The following is a 14,229-nucleotide window of genomic DNA, read 5'->3' on the forward strand; positions in this document are numbered from 1 at the left end:
AAAACTATTGGTTGGAGCTGAATACTTACGTTAGCACGTAAATATTTCAAAATTACAAACATTCAAGCATTCAACATTGGTTTTTGACCTTGCTGCTTACGTGCAGCGATTTCTTCAGAACTGTATTTTATGATATGGACTCTCAAATGTGGAACTCCCAAATTCCTTGCAATTGTATATTGAGAAAAGTTACTCTTAAACTGTTGGACTATTTGCGCAGGCAGTTGTTCACAAAGACGTAAACCTCACCCCATCCCAGCTTGTAAACAACCGAGTCTTTCGATGGTACTCCTTTTAAACCTAATCATGACATTCACTTGTTTCCAATTAACCTCTTCACCTGTGAAATGTTGGAATGTTCCCCCCATTTTTTTTTTTTAAACATCCCTCAACTTTGCCCGTCTTTTGTTGCCCCTGTCCCAGCTTTTTGGAGCATGGGGCATCAAATTCAAAATGAGAGAATATTTGTGAAAACAAAACGAAAGAAAAAAAAAAACAATCGCGTTTATCACTTTGAAAATTACATGTATTTTCTTTGTAGTGTATTCAATGGATTATAGGTTGAAATTTTGCAAAACGTTGTATTCTGTCTTAATTTACATTTTAAACTATGTCTCAAATACATTCGAACTGGGGTATGGGCACACACGATTATGCGAACGAGCCCACTGTTAGAAGGTTTCGAGTAAACAGAATGTGCTTGTTTTGCATTGCTGGAGTATACAATAATCTAATCTCATGAGCCAGAGGCATTTACCATGAAATTTATAAATGCCTGAATGCATCAGCGTGCAGTGAAAACATTTTTTAATGATAATTTCTTATCTGCAATCCATGCTAGCAGTCACTATGTTTCAATTTCATGGATTGGAATGGATCCCTCAGGCACGATGCATTTCTGAGTGTTTTAGAGCAGGGGGTTTCAAAGTTATAGAAAGCAACCCCTCAAGGAACATGAAATGGCTGGTTCAGAAGAGATTGGCTCAACCAGCTAAACATATGACCTTATGCAAATTAAATTAGATTTCTGTTCATTATGGTCCAACATTGAAGAATTTTTATTTGATTGGTCTAGTAGACGATGAATTAGGATACATTTTGGCCCAAAACGTCATACTCATGAGACCGACCCTGTTATCTGCACTACATTAATGAATGGGGAGCAAATACAGCTTACTTTGCAAAGGATGTACTGAGCAATCCAATGAAAGCCAGGAGCGCCCCACTGACAGCAGTTTTCCGACAGCCAAAGTGGTCCGTGAACATGCTGACCACCGGTGAACAGAAGAATATCATCCCCATGGCGAGGGACCCGACCCAAGCTACAGAGATAATAGACACATGAGGTCGGATTGCATTAGATCAATGATATTGTAGACATTGCCTGAAGAACATGAAGGCAATGAAACAATTGCACCACAATCAATGTGTGACAGGCAATATGTGGATATCCATTCTTCAATCGAAATAACTGAGCTAGAAAAAAAAGATGACTCTTGTCTCCTTTGTGTCGCATAACTAACGTGAGTGAATCAAAGCACTTCCTAGATCATGATGTTCTCAGAACATTATACTTTTCCTTAGTCCTCCATATGTCACCTGTGTTAAAGAATGGGGAAACATTTATTTTTTAAGTTTATTCATTTAGTCATATTGCAAAAATAAACAGTAAGAATCATACATGAGGCTCATATAGACCTTGCTTTGTTGCTTCTGGTGTACATGTGGATGGCTTTTTTGCCATGATCCTTTTTCTGTTTGTTTGTTATAAATGTATTTCGCCGCTGTTTGGCTTCATCGAAAAATTAGATGTTTCTTTGGCCAGCTCAAAAACAAACAAATAAAATCACACCTGTATGTCTACTGTGCCACGATGTAGAATGTGTCAATTGTAGCTTCGGTTTGTCTAATGTCTGTTGGACAATTATTAATTTAGTCCCTCACTCACATTTTGGACTGATGAGAGTAGAAGACAGTGCCTCATGTACTCTGAGCAAAAGAGATTTTGATTCATTCTGAAGATTTACTCCCAATCTGGTGCCCTGTGCACTCAATTGTACTCCAAAATTTTTAAATACAACCCAATTAGAGGGGAAAATAATATGACTCAAAAAATTACTCGACCAACTTTGCTGTGTGCAATGGATATAAAAAGTTTACAGTCCAAAATACTGATAATTCGATAATCGTCTTGCCGGATATTTGACATTTTGGCAATTTATCGGCCTTTTTTCTTGATCAGCAAGCTCTGCAGAAGCCTGAAACCATCATGATCAACTGAATCCTGTGTGTTGTAGTTGGGAGAGAGCTAAAACAGAAACCGGAGTACCCTACCCCTGTAGTGTGGTATTGGGATTGGGACTTTGTCTGCTGCGACTCCTGTCCAGTATTGGTCCGCCCACAGCACCATCTGATCATACATCCTACATCCATCCATGTGTAGAGAGCAAAAACCCTGCCAAGGTTTGGCTTCAGCCACGGGTGGTTCTACTCAACCGGCAAATAAACAAGCTCTTGAGTAGAAGCATTTGTGGCTAAAGCCAAACTAGGGCTGATTTTTTTCCTTTCAGGACCTGGATTTTACACCTCTGCTTCTGATTGGTTGCTTGTGCAATGAGTACAGGCCAATCAGAAGTAAGAGCCACATGTAGCCTGACGAAGGTCAGGCTACAGAGTTTACCGAAATTATAATAAATCCCAGTCTTCTAAGACTCCCAACTAGTAACATTACTATGAGCCCATTAATGAACAAGAAATTAAATTAAATCAATACATTATAATGAGGGCGGTCCGGTGGGCCAGTAGTTAGCGCATTGACCTCACAGTGCAGAGGTATTGGGTTCAATTCCAGCTCTGTCCTCCCTGTGTGGAGTTTGCATGTTCTCCCCAGGCCTGCGTGGGTTTTCTCCGAGTATTCAGTTTTCCTCCCTCATTCCAAAAAACATGCATGGCAGGCTGACTGAACACTCTAAATTGTCCCTAGGTGTGAGTGTGAGCATGGATGGTTGTTCGTCTCTGTGTGCCCTGCGACTGGCTGGCATCCGGTTCAGGGTATCCCCCGCCTACTGCCCGAAGACGGCTGGGATAGGCTCCAGCACCGCCCGCGACCCTTGTGAGGATAAGCGGATCGGAAAATGGATGGATGGACATTATAATGACAAGCGGCAGCTCTGCTTGCCGCAGTAAGGTGCCTCGCCTTAAGGCTAAAACGAACCGCTCCCCGTGTTCCTCAATGCACATTGCTCCAGAGAGAAGTTTAACCACTTGAAATAAATAAAGTTCGGGAAATAGTGATAAAAGTCATTAGAGAGTGAGTGCCTGTATGTGTGCGCATGTGTCAGCCACCTGATAAGCTGGTGCGGAAATTGACAGCAAAGCATGAAAGTCCGGTTTTAGAAAACTTTAGAGCAATATATTTATTTCACTCTTTCTGCTGCCACAGACAGCCCGTATGGCAGAGACGGCAGGTGCATATGGGGAAACACAGGAATGACAGAACATCCATAAAAAGCAATGCAGAGAAGACACAACTGTGTTGATACGACGTTCATATCTCTCGCCAGTAGCTACACAGTGGATGCACTTTTTGTGTTTTGGACTTTCAAAATAAGAAGAGTGAAAGATTGGCATCTCAGTTCTATTGAATTTTTGGAAAGCTTAATTTTCTGTTGTTGTTCATTTGTTTTCATTTAACATTATAAGAAATGCCTGGGAGCTCACTGCACTTTGCTTTTTTTTTCTATTTTCTAAGCAATAAAAAAAAAACCTTTTACATGTTGCAAATCACAAAGGCTGTCTAATTAAAAAGTATTTAAAGAACGTCATGTGTTAAATAATTTTTATTTTTCAAAATGTTGACTATTCTCCCCCTTTTTTCTTGAAATGAATATTTACTTCAAATATCGATTATCGGCCTCCTTGACTACTAATAATCCGTATCAGTATCGGCTCTGAAAAAAAAGCATATCGGTTTATCACTCGTTTAAAATCCAGGTTGTTGCTGGCTGTATAAAAAAATGCTTGTGGAAAAAAAACCCACCAAGATGAAAACCATGAACGTGACTACCTGTACAACTTTTTTTTTTTTTTTTAAACATTTTTCTGGTAATTATTTGGCTTTTCCGATTGAACATGTTTCAAAACAAGAGTCATTTTGTGAGCTTTTTCCTCTCACTCGGTGTGATATACAGTATCATTTAAGAAAAGGTGTGATTCATTGCATCTTTTGTATCATCAGAATGTGGAAAGACAGGCAGTGGTGCAATGTCCATGAAGTCACAAAACAGCAGTTCAAATGACCACACAGACAGTGTTCAAATGTAAACAAACAACGGTCTGGTCTTAGTTACCTGGGGAGCAAAGGTATAGTCACTCTGACATCAACCAGAACCTGGAGGCTGTCCGATTCCAAATACAGTGCCCCCTTCAACTCTCCGCCAGCACTGGGACCAACTGGAATAAATAACCTACTCACATACCACAGGTCACACAGTTTCAAATATGCTGTGCCATTACAATATATACACCTATGGTGCCAGTACCCCAAAACATGTTTTCTTGCTAATTCCTCCGCATATGACAAGCATATATTTCCCCTCTCAGTGGTTCTAATGCAACAAACAAATAGTCATTAAATTTGTCCTCAATACTCATAGGTGACTGAATTCAAACCTGCTCTCACTCTCTCATGGAACATTAGAGAGAACATTGGTTCAAGCACATAAATAGCACTGTTCGCCTGCAGGCTGCATAGATTCGGTACATGTGTGTGTACACAGACCACTTTAAATGACTTATTGTGTGTGTTATATGTACAAAACCTTTTGAAGCTTGACCAAAGGAAAAAAAAACATGAGCAGCTTGGACTTTTTAAAAGGTGCTGGTCGTGTTTAGCTTCTAGAATAGGAGGCGCGAAGACCTTATTGATCCACATAGAGGGAAAATTCATTGCTTACAGCAAGAAAAACTAATACACTCTTATGAAACGATCAAACATTATCAAAATAATTTTCAAATCCGCTTATTCTCGCGAGGCTTTTTTTTCTCCTTTTTGTGCATGTATGTGTGCGCTATATAATAGTTGTTATTGCTCTTATTGCTGTTCTGTATCAACGGTGTAAAAGTCTGGTAGTGCAGGAGGTGGGAAGGGCTGTCCATGATGAATGTCAACTTGGCTAACATCTTTCTGTCTGCTCCCTCCATAGTGGAGTCCATTTGGCAGCCAAGGACAGACACAGCTTTCTTCAGCACTTGGTTAAGTCTCATCCTTGCTCTGTACGTGAGGCCTCCTCCCCAACACACAATGACATAAAACACTGCAGAGGCCACTGCTACTTCCACCTCTATCACAGTCTTCACATTGCCTTGTGAGTTGGTTTGTGGGGGGGATTAGTTCAGTGATTCTAAACCATATGTAAATAAAAGAAGAGTCATTTGTTCAATATTAAAAAATGCTTTATTTCAGAATTCTAACTTCTTGGTATGACTGTTCCCTTTGTGATTGCTTTAAGTGATTATGGTCTTTCTCCCATGAGCACTTTTACACGTGAACCGCATTCATCCTGAGGCTGCAAAAGTTTTCCAAGTTCCAGTTCCAAAATATTCAAGCGTAACGCTTAAAAGTATGTTATACAATGCCCACTTTTCACTCCAATTTGTCCCTGAATAGGCTGAATTGAGTGTACCCATTCTGGACTACATCAGAAAGAGTCTGTAGACTGAAAGAAGTGGGTGAATGAAATGTGTGCTGAGAAAGAAAGAGAGTCTAAGCCAAGTACCAGCATTTTGAAACAAAGTTGCTCCAGAGACGGAAGCACTTGTTTTAGAAATAGCTTTGTATACCATGCATTTAAGTTGTCAAAATGTTCTCACAAGAATTAAGCTGGAATGTGTACAAAAGTTAAGTTAAAACTTAAAGAGCATGGGTGTGTGGGGGCGAAGAAGAAATGCAAAGGTGATTCGAATTGTAGCTGTGGCTCACGCATTTTTACCTTTCCATTGTCATTTATTTTATGAAACATCTTTCTGCCAGTTGTTCTCTGCCTTTACTACCATTTTTGCCTACACTTTATAAAATTAAAAATTGCATGACTAAAGGCAGGGGTAGGAAACTCAGGTTCCTCGAGAACCATGTCCTGCCTGTTCTGGATCCCTCCCTACTCCAACACACCTGATTCAATTGATCATGATTTTTTTCAGCCTTCTACAGAGCTTACTGATGAGCTGATCATTTGAATCATGTGTGTTGAAGTAAAGAGAAATCTAAAACAGGCAGGATAAGGCTCTCGAGAACACGGAGTTCCATTCCCCTGACTGAAAGGGAAATTCCACATCTGCAATCACATTGTTGATGTCATGAAACTAGGACGAACATACCCCAGAGCAATATTCCTTATACTCACTTTCTACACTGGCACCAACATACTGTCATACAGTAGATGGAACTGGTTCTACAAGATAATTAATGGTTATTGCCCTTATTCAAACAGGATATGAAGAACGAGGCAGTCCTATACACAGTCATGAATTAAGGATATCAAATAGAAGCAACAGAAGTCAGCCCATGTCCAGGTCAGTTTTTTTAAAGAATGCAATCCTGTAAGTCAGACGTTACTAACTTGGGTTAGACAAGTATTGAAATGCAGACCTTAAATCTCAAATCAGTTGTGAGTTTAACATTGTGTAGGGCAGGGGATCGCACTAATGTTGATCTAAGGAATGAAGCTAGAGGTAGAGGTGAGAGGGCGGCCCAGTGGTCGAACTGGTTAGCACATTGGCCTCACATTGCAGAGATGCAGGGTTTGACTTTGTGGCTCCGGCCTTCCTGTGTGGAGATTGTATATTGCCTGCGTGGGTTTTCTCTGGGTACTCCGGTTTCCTCCCACATTCCAAAAACATGTACAGCAGGTTAATGCAACACTCTAAATTGTCTCTGAGTGTGATTGTGAGCACGAATGTTTGTTTGTCATGAGGATAAATGGATTACAAAATGGATAGATGGATGGATATATCGAAATTTAACTGTGGACAAATATTGTGACATCCTGAGCTGCAATTCACTACAAATTAAAAATAATGGTGGAGAACAGTCATGCCCTAATCCTTGACAATTATCTTGATCCTCAACTTGGAACAACAGAAAACATTTGCAAAGATCATATATCACTGGGCGGCATGGTCGACTGGTTAGCATGTCCACCTCAGTGCACAGGTGCAGGGTTCAATTACGGGTCCGGCCTTCCTATGTGGAGTTTTCATGTTCTCCACGTGCCTACGTGGGTTTTTTCCGGGTACTCCATTATCCTCCCACATTCCAAAAACCTGCATGGCAGGTTAATGGAACACTCTAAATTGTCCCTGGTTGTGATTGCGAGCGCAAATGGTTGCTTGTCGATGTGTGCCCTGCGACTGGATGGCAACCACTTCAGGGTGTACTCGCCGACTGCCCAAAGACAGCTGAGATAGGCTTCAGTACACATGCGACCCTTGTGAGGATAAGCGGATTGGAAAATGGAGGGATGGATAGAGATATCATCAACTTAAGTCACATATGTTAGTGTTAGAATTTATTGCATACAGAACCCTAAATCTTTAACCCTTATTATTCTTCCATCCACACACCTTTTACACTAACTTAATCATGATGATAGTGATGCATGTTTTGGGACAGTTCCAGCGTGGGGTACAGGACAAAAGACTTGGTAGGGTAGCACATTCCAAAGAGACCACGTGAATTGGATTTAGCAGGTCCTGGGGAGAGCAGTTGACATTTTTCAGATAAACAATAGCAACCTCGTACGGAAATAATGTCCGTTCATCCAGCCATCCATTTTGAACACAGCTTAATCTGTTAAGGATTGTGGGGTGCTGGAGCCTATCACAGCTAAATTCAGGAAAAAGGAACATGGCAACCTAAACAGGTTGCCAGTGAGTCACAATGCACAATCAGACATGAACAATCATACGCATCATTGCTGACTGAGAACTGAACCCATGCTGCCCGCACACAAGTCAGACGGGTGTACCACTACTCCATCACTCACTCTGTAAATTATAGCAAGGTTATTTCAATGCTGACTGAATTTGATCACACCATTTTTGTTTTCAGACTCCCTGAGTGACTCTGGTGCTTGACAGGACACTTTTGAAATCAGATTCATACTCTCGCTTGGGTCTCACAATAATATCCAGGCATCTATTTTCTATAGCGCTTGTCGTAATCAAGGTCACGGGTGAGCTGGAGCTTATCTATGCCAGCCTTTGGGGAGAGCCAGGGTACACGCTGCACTGGTCGCCAGTCAACCACATAGCACATACACTTTGTAGTACAGTATAGACAATCAACCATTCACACTCTCATTCACATTGGGACCATGTTGAATGTTTAATGAACCTACAATGCATATTTTCGGAACGTGGGAGAAAGCCAGTGTGGCCGAAGGAAACTCACAACAAAAGATCTTCCCTCCTCGCACATCCCCACTGAGTGCAAAAGCATCGTGTTTTTGTTCTTCCCCTTCAATGTGGTGATTGACAGAGCAGAGTGCAGCTGAGTACACACCTTCACATTGCAAAGCTCTTGTGTAAGTTGGCACGGTGGGAATTAACCCAGTCACATGCCGTTGTGTAACTACTGAGAAATAGCAGACCACCTACAAGTAGTAAATAGCCCACCCATTCGTTGTGGAAAACATAATAGCAGCCCGGAAAAATCCAGTGATTTAACTGTGGAAGCTCCGAAATCCAACACACTGGAATTGTACAATTTAGAATGAAACCAAAGTTATGAGGAAGATATGCCATGACAACAACAAAACATAATGAGGTGATATCAGCAAATATCATAAGACCTGTGTTCAGACCAACAAAGGGCTGCTTGTGTCTTTCTTTTGTTTTTTGTTTTTTTGGCATATAACACAAAATGTCAGCATATTGCATGTGACCTCATCATATCCTGCAGGGCCTGAGTACTGCCATCAAAGGATTACCTGTATCGGTGTTCTGCAATGCATTTACCAAATGCAGGGCTAACCTCAATAAGAGTTGCGAAGAAAACAACTATATTGGTATATACTACTGGTATACTACTATACTAAAAACTATACTAGTATTACTTCTAACAAACAAAAAAAATGCTAGTTTAGTTTAAAAATCGGCTATATAATTGATTTGGCAAGACTTGACCATGCAGGGTTGTTTCTATTTCCTTCATTTCTATTTGGATTTTTCCATCCATCCACCTATCCATCCATTTTCCACCGCTTATCCGGGGTCGGGTTGAGGGGGCAGCAGCTTTAGCAGGGAAGCCCAGACTTCTCTCTCTCCAGCCACTTCTTCCAGCTCTTCCCGTGGGATCCCGAGGCATTCCTTGGCCAGCTGGGTGACATAGTCTCTCCAGAGTGTCCTGGGTCTTCCCCTGGGCCTCTTGCTGGTGGGACATGCCCGGAACACCTCACCAGGGAGGCGTCTAGGAGGCATCCTAATCAGATGCCTGAGCCATCTCATCTGGCTCCTCTCAACGTGGAGAAGAAAGAAGCACCTCGACTCCGAGCCACCCCCGGATGGCCGAGCTTCTCACCTTATCTCTAAGGGAGAGCCCGGACACCCTGTGTAGGAAAGTCATTTCGGCCACTTGTATCCAGGATCTCATTCTTTCGGTCACACACCATAGCTCGTGATCATAGCCACCTATGGAAATGTAGATCGACCGGTAAATTGAGAGCTTCGCCCTTTGGCTCAGCTCCTTCTTTACCACGACAAACCGATACAAAGTCCGGGAATGGATTTTTTTGGCATCCAAAATGATCTGAGGTTGAACAGCATCCCAAAAAGATTCGTGTTTCACCTCAGGTTCCTCCGTCATTCGATGAAATGATAATGCAGAAAAAAAAGCATAAAGCAAAGAAAAGTACAAAAGAAAACAAAACACAAAAAGATTCACAACCGTAAATGCAAACACTAAATTATTAATGTGTGAATCAGGTACAGACCAATCACGATCAAACCAGTTAGCAGTTATCCACTGATGATGGCGCTGGAAGAGGTTTTTGATGAGCATGCATAACGTATCTTAAGCAATGGAAAACCTTTTTTTGTAGTTAAGCACTTGCACTTGTATTTTATTCATATTCAGGTTTTTTTTTTTTTGGTTTTTTTTGTTCATACTCAGGCTGGATTGAAATTAATTCCTTTCACATTAGACAGTGTCTCACCAAGAATTATATAAGGGGACTTCTAGAAATGGAAGATGAAATCAAATTCTCCGTTTTTCTTGCCCAGATTATGAGGAATCTTTTGCGGTGAATATAAAGGAACAACAGGTTCTGCTTTGACGGAGCCAACACATACATTCACATGCCTCTTGGGCCTTATGGACATACTCAAACAGAGCTGCCATGAAAAACGTCAAGCTGCTGACACATGACCAGCCCCCCGCAGCTTAGACTTTCACCACTTTTACTACTTTTGCGCTGATGTTGGACGGCCAAAATTGTTCCGGGGCACAGCCTAAGAATCTTAATCTCTTCCAACATCTTGGCCTTAACCCATACTTGTTACTGTTGATCCAGTCTGGAACAAATTCAAAGAGCAGGCCCTCAAGATTCTTGCGTGGTGAATAGAATTCACCAAGACACAAATTCCTTAAAAGCATCAGGGGATTCCTTGAGGCGTGAGACCCTGAGAAATTTGGGTCAACATTGTCAGTAGCCTGTTATACAAACCAGAAGCATGCAGGTAAACAGAGGGGGAAACAATGGTGTGATTCCAGTGGAGGCAAGCTTTTTGAATTTCAATTCCTGGAACTCTAATTATCACAAACTTTTAAAGCACATGTCCTGTGCAAACAGTCACATCCTGCCAAACCTTTTCCTGTGTAGTACTGTTTGGTGAGAAATAAATGCTAATATCAATATTAAATCATTATGAATGCCTATGGGCAATCATTATTATACACTGACATTTTCCCGCTTTGGACAATGTAAGAAGGTGTCAGAAATGTCCCAGGTCTGGTGTCCCAAAAGATATAGTTCAAAGGCAAACTACAAATTTTCCCCTTCAGTCTAATCACTCTTGAGTCTGTAAGTGTGACCTTGGTTCTCAGCAGCCATTGAACATTTTTTTTTCTCCCACATGCTTGTATCTACATATCCTGTGTGTATCTGGTGTCCAGCAATGAGCAGAGTGCGTGATGATAAGGCCAATCAGACCAGACTTGTGATGGAATAATTGTTTCTATTTTAGGAATATCTGGAATCCTACTGGAAAACCCCAAAACTTGCTGTGGAGGCCAATGGATCTTCAAGTATGATTCTGTAACCAAATTCTAGGGCTGGGCAATGGTGGAAAATAAATAATAAAATAATAATCCGGATTTTTTTTTTTTTTTTTTTTTTTTTACATTGAAATTACAATAAGAAAAATAATTATTTGTTGAGTTCAAAGCTTGACATTTATTCAACTACCAAGTTTCAAAAGAACAACCAGACAACTGTTTGGCAAATCAATTGTTTTTCAATCAGAATATCTTTATGATTACAAGAAGTTAAAATCCGAATCACAATTAAGTTTCGATTAATTGCTCTAGCCTTCATGGGTAGCATTCGACATCGCTAAAGCTGAAAAAAACCATCATCCTCTGCGAGTTCTTGCCACAGGGCCAGACGGACAACCAATAAGCCTTCAAAGAGGTTGAGCAGCAATTGCTTTGTTCAGTGCGCGAGACAAGGTGAGAATTGTGTCGGGACAACACATCTATTCACAGTTCGCTCAGAATCTAAAAGTTCTTGGCCAACAAGAACTTTGGTGTGCTGGAACAACTTGCCTGACTAACGCCAGCTGGCTCTGTATGATTTTTTTTCCATCTTCCTAACTCTGTATGATTTTTTTTTCCATCTTCCTAAGCTCAAGGAGAACGTCAAGGGGACCGATTTTGAAGAAGTTTACGACATAAAGATGGCCTGATGACAGAGCTGTTGAAGATCCCAGAGGGATCCTTCCAGGAGCACATAAAGGCATGGCAGGGAAGGCTGGGAAAGTGCATTAGACTCCATGGGGATTACTCAGAAGTTGTGTGGTCATCTCCCAACCAAGAGGTTGGGAGTTCACTTATGACCATGTTAAAATACTTTGAGCAAAATATCGAACCTTCAGTGGCTCTTGGTGCTCCGTCTTCTCTAGGTGAATGAGGAGTCAGTGTGAAGTGCTTTGAGTACAAGCGAAAGCCCAAACCCCCCCATTTATGAGGCCATTCCTGGAACTTTTATGACCCACTTCATGTTGTATTCGATGTTGGCTTTCAGTAGAGAACAATACCAGCCAGTTGTTTTCAGTAAACGTTAACTAGATTTATAGAAGCTAGGTGATTAGTTCAATGGATCAAGCAAGTGTTATTCAGATGGATAATGTAGTGATGACAGTATTGCTTAATATCAACCTTCTCCAATTCCACTGCAAGATGTTCATAAGGAGTTTGCCATGATGAAATGATCCATCATTTTTATCGGCCTGTTTCTCCTTTCTTTTTTTTTTTTTTTGCAGACACACTTAAAGTGCAGGGCGACCCACATCTCCTGTGAGAGTGAGTGATTTAGTCTATACAGCATTAATGTGTGTGTCCTACTTACCCACTTTGAACTGAGACGTCTTGTCCTCGGTGTCTGCGTGCTCCCTCACCAGCATCATGTGCAGGATGCCAAAGGAGTTCTGAATCCCGAAGATGGACCCATTGCACCAGGTGGCTGCCAAAACCACCAGCCAGCCAAAACCTCCTTCCGGCGGCGAGAATAACGCGCCGTGCCTTTCTGCCGTGTCAGTTTCGAGAGCCGGAGATGAGATCGACTTAAATCCAGCCTCGACCAGTTGCACGTTGCTGTCCTCCTGAGGGAGTTTAACATCGCTCTCCCCTGAACACTCATCCGTCTTCCACTCTTGAGCAGCATCGCCCTGCTCGGCCGACTGTTCTGTCTCGGACACCCGGCTAGACGGTTGCGCCTGGTCGTCTACCTCGTTCTTCCCCATGCTGCCTGCTCTAGCGTTGAGGAGACTGCGGGCGCTTGGCGTACACACATGAGATGTAGGTCACTGACATAAGCGTGGATTTGAATAGCAGATTTGATTGGCTCTCTTTCAAAACATAGTGGCCGACAAGTACCCTTAGCACTGCTCACAGTCTCGGCATCAATAGAGCCACGAGCCGATTAAATGTGTGCATCCAGGAATTAAAAATCGCCGTTGGCTGTCGTGTTCTCCGATTAAAAAAAAAGTCTTAACACAAAGAGACAATGTTTACTTTTTGTTTTCTCGCCCACCAAAGAACCTGACAACCGACCTGCAAGCACCTCGTCTCGGCCGAGGCACCACGTGTCCCCCACAACAACGCAACAAAAGCTGACCGAGGTTAAATTGCTCTAATAAAATGTGACCAATTTCTCGTGGGGATACTTCATAGGTTGTCTCGTCCCGTCCACACTCCGACCAAAACACTGCCGCCGGTAGGGTCGTCATTCAATAACTAACGCACGCCCTCCTTTCCTGGCAGTCGAAGTAGATAGATCGATACAAGCATCGATATTATCGATACCTATCTGTGCGTTGATATCTATCGATATCATCATGAGATTTATACAGTATTTGGTGTCCTGTTTCGCCCATATATGGTATGCACTGCGGATGTTTTACCAAACCGTAACTCAGCTGACTGTGTTTATATCTTGCTAGTCATTAGTCTCCACGAGCTACAAATTAACTTACAAAAAGACGCTTACGTATTGTGTGAACACATAACTTATTACAAAAATGTGGAGTGGAAGACACAGGTTTACAGTTAGACCTTGCAGTCTCCTCATAATTCTAACATCTCTTTTCGAGGAAATGAATGGCAGAAGCTGGACAGATCAAACTGAGATAGGAATAACAAGTTTCTGTTTCCCATTTAGTTTATTGCAAAGCAACACAATACATCAGGAAAGTTTTCATATTTATAATGACAATAATTGATTTTACCTGAGTCTCTTTCAAGTAACAAGAATCTAGGGAATTTCGCCTGGACTGCCAAGTGCCAAGGTAGTTCAAGTAACAAGAATTTGGGAATTTCGCCTGGACTGTCAAATGCTCAGGTATTTATTTCACAGTCACACTGATTCTGGGGTTTCCAGAGGGTATGGCCAATTGAGCAGTGGCTCCAGGCATCTACGTGGTAAAGGGGCATGCACAAGCATATTTCCCCCTCAC

General features: G+C 41.8%; 2 protein-coding genes across 3 annotated transcripts in view; one reads left to right on the top strand and one right to left on the bottom strand.

Moving 5' to 3' along the window:
* f8 (coagulation factor VIII, procoagulant component) overlaps nucleotides 1–1,038 on the top strand; it is a 38,593-nt gene extending 37,555 nt beyond the window's left edge. Inside the window, exon 29 of the mRNA XM_019883913.1 lies at nucleotides 935–1,038. Coding sequence (XP_019739472.1) covers nucleotides 935–1,023 — 89 coding nt within the window. The 3' untranslated portion in view covers nucleotides 1,024–1,038. The remainder of the gene's footprint in view (nucleotides 1–934) is intronic.
* slc16a2 (solute carrier family 16 member 2) overlaps nucleotides 1–13,913 on the bottom strand; it is a 28,146-nt gene extending 14,233 nt beyond the window's left edge. Inside the window, exons 1-2 of one of the 2 annotated variants that reach the window (XM_019883925.1) lie at nucleotides 12,624–13,913; nucleotides 1,178–1,322 (exon numbers count right to left, since the gene is read on the bottom strand). In XM_019883925.1, the coding sequence (XP_019739484.1) occupies nucleotides 1,178–1,322; nucleotides 12,624–13,017 (539 nt within the window). In that variant the 5' untranslated portion in view covers nucleotides 13,018–13,913. The remainder of the gene's footprint in view (nucleotides 1–1,177; nucleotides 1,323–12,623) is intronic. The other variant, XM_019883924.1, reaches the window with a different exon arrangement.
* Nucleotides 13,914–14,229: the final 316 nt, after the last annotated feature.

This window comes from Hippocampus comes, unplaced genomic scaffold (genome assembly GCF_001891065.2).
Source record: "Hippocampus comes isolate QL1 unplaced genomic scaffold, H_comes_QL1_v1.1 scaffold156, whole genome shotgun sequence".
Taxonomy (NCBI): domain Eukaryota; kingdom Metazoa; phylum Chordata; class Actinopteri; order Syngnathiformes; family Syngnathidae; genus Hippocampus; species Hippocampus comes.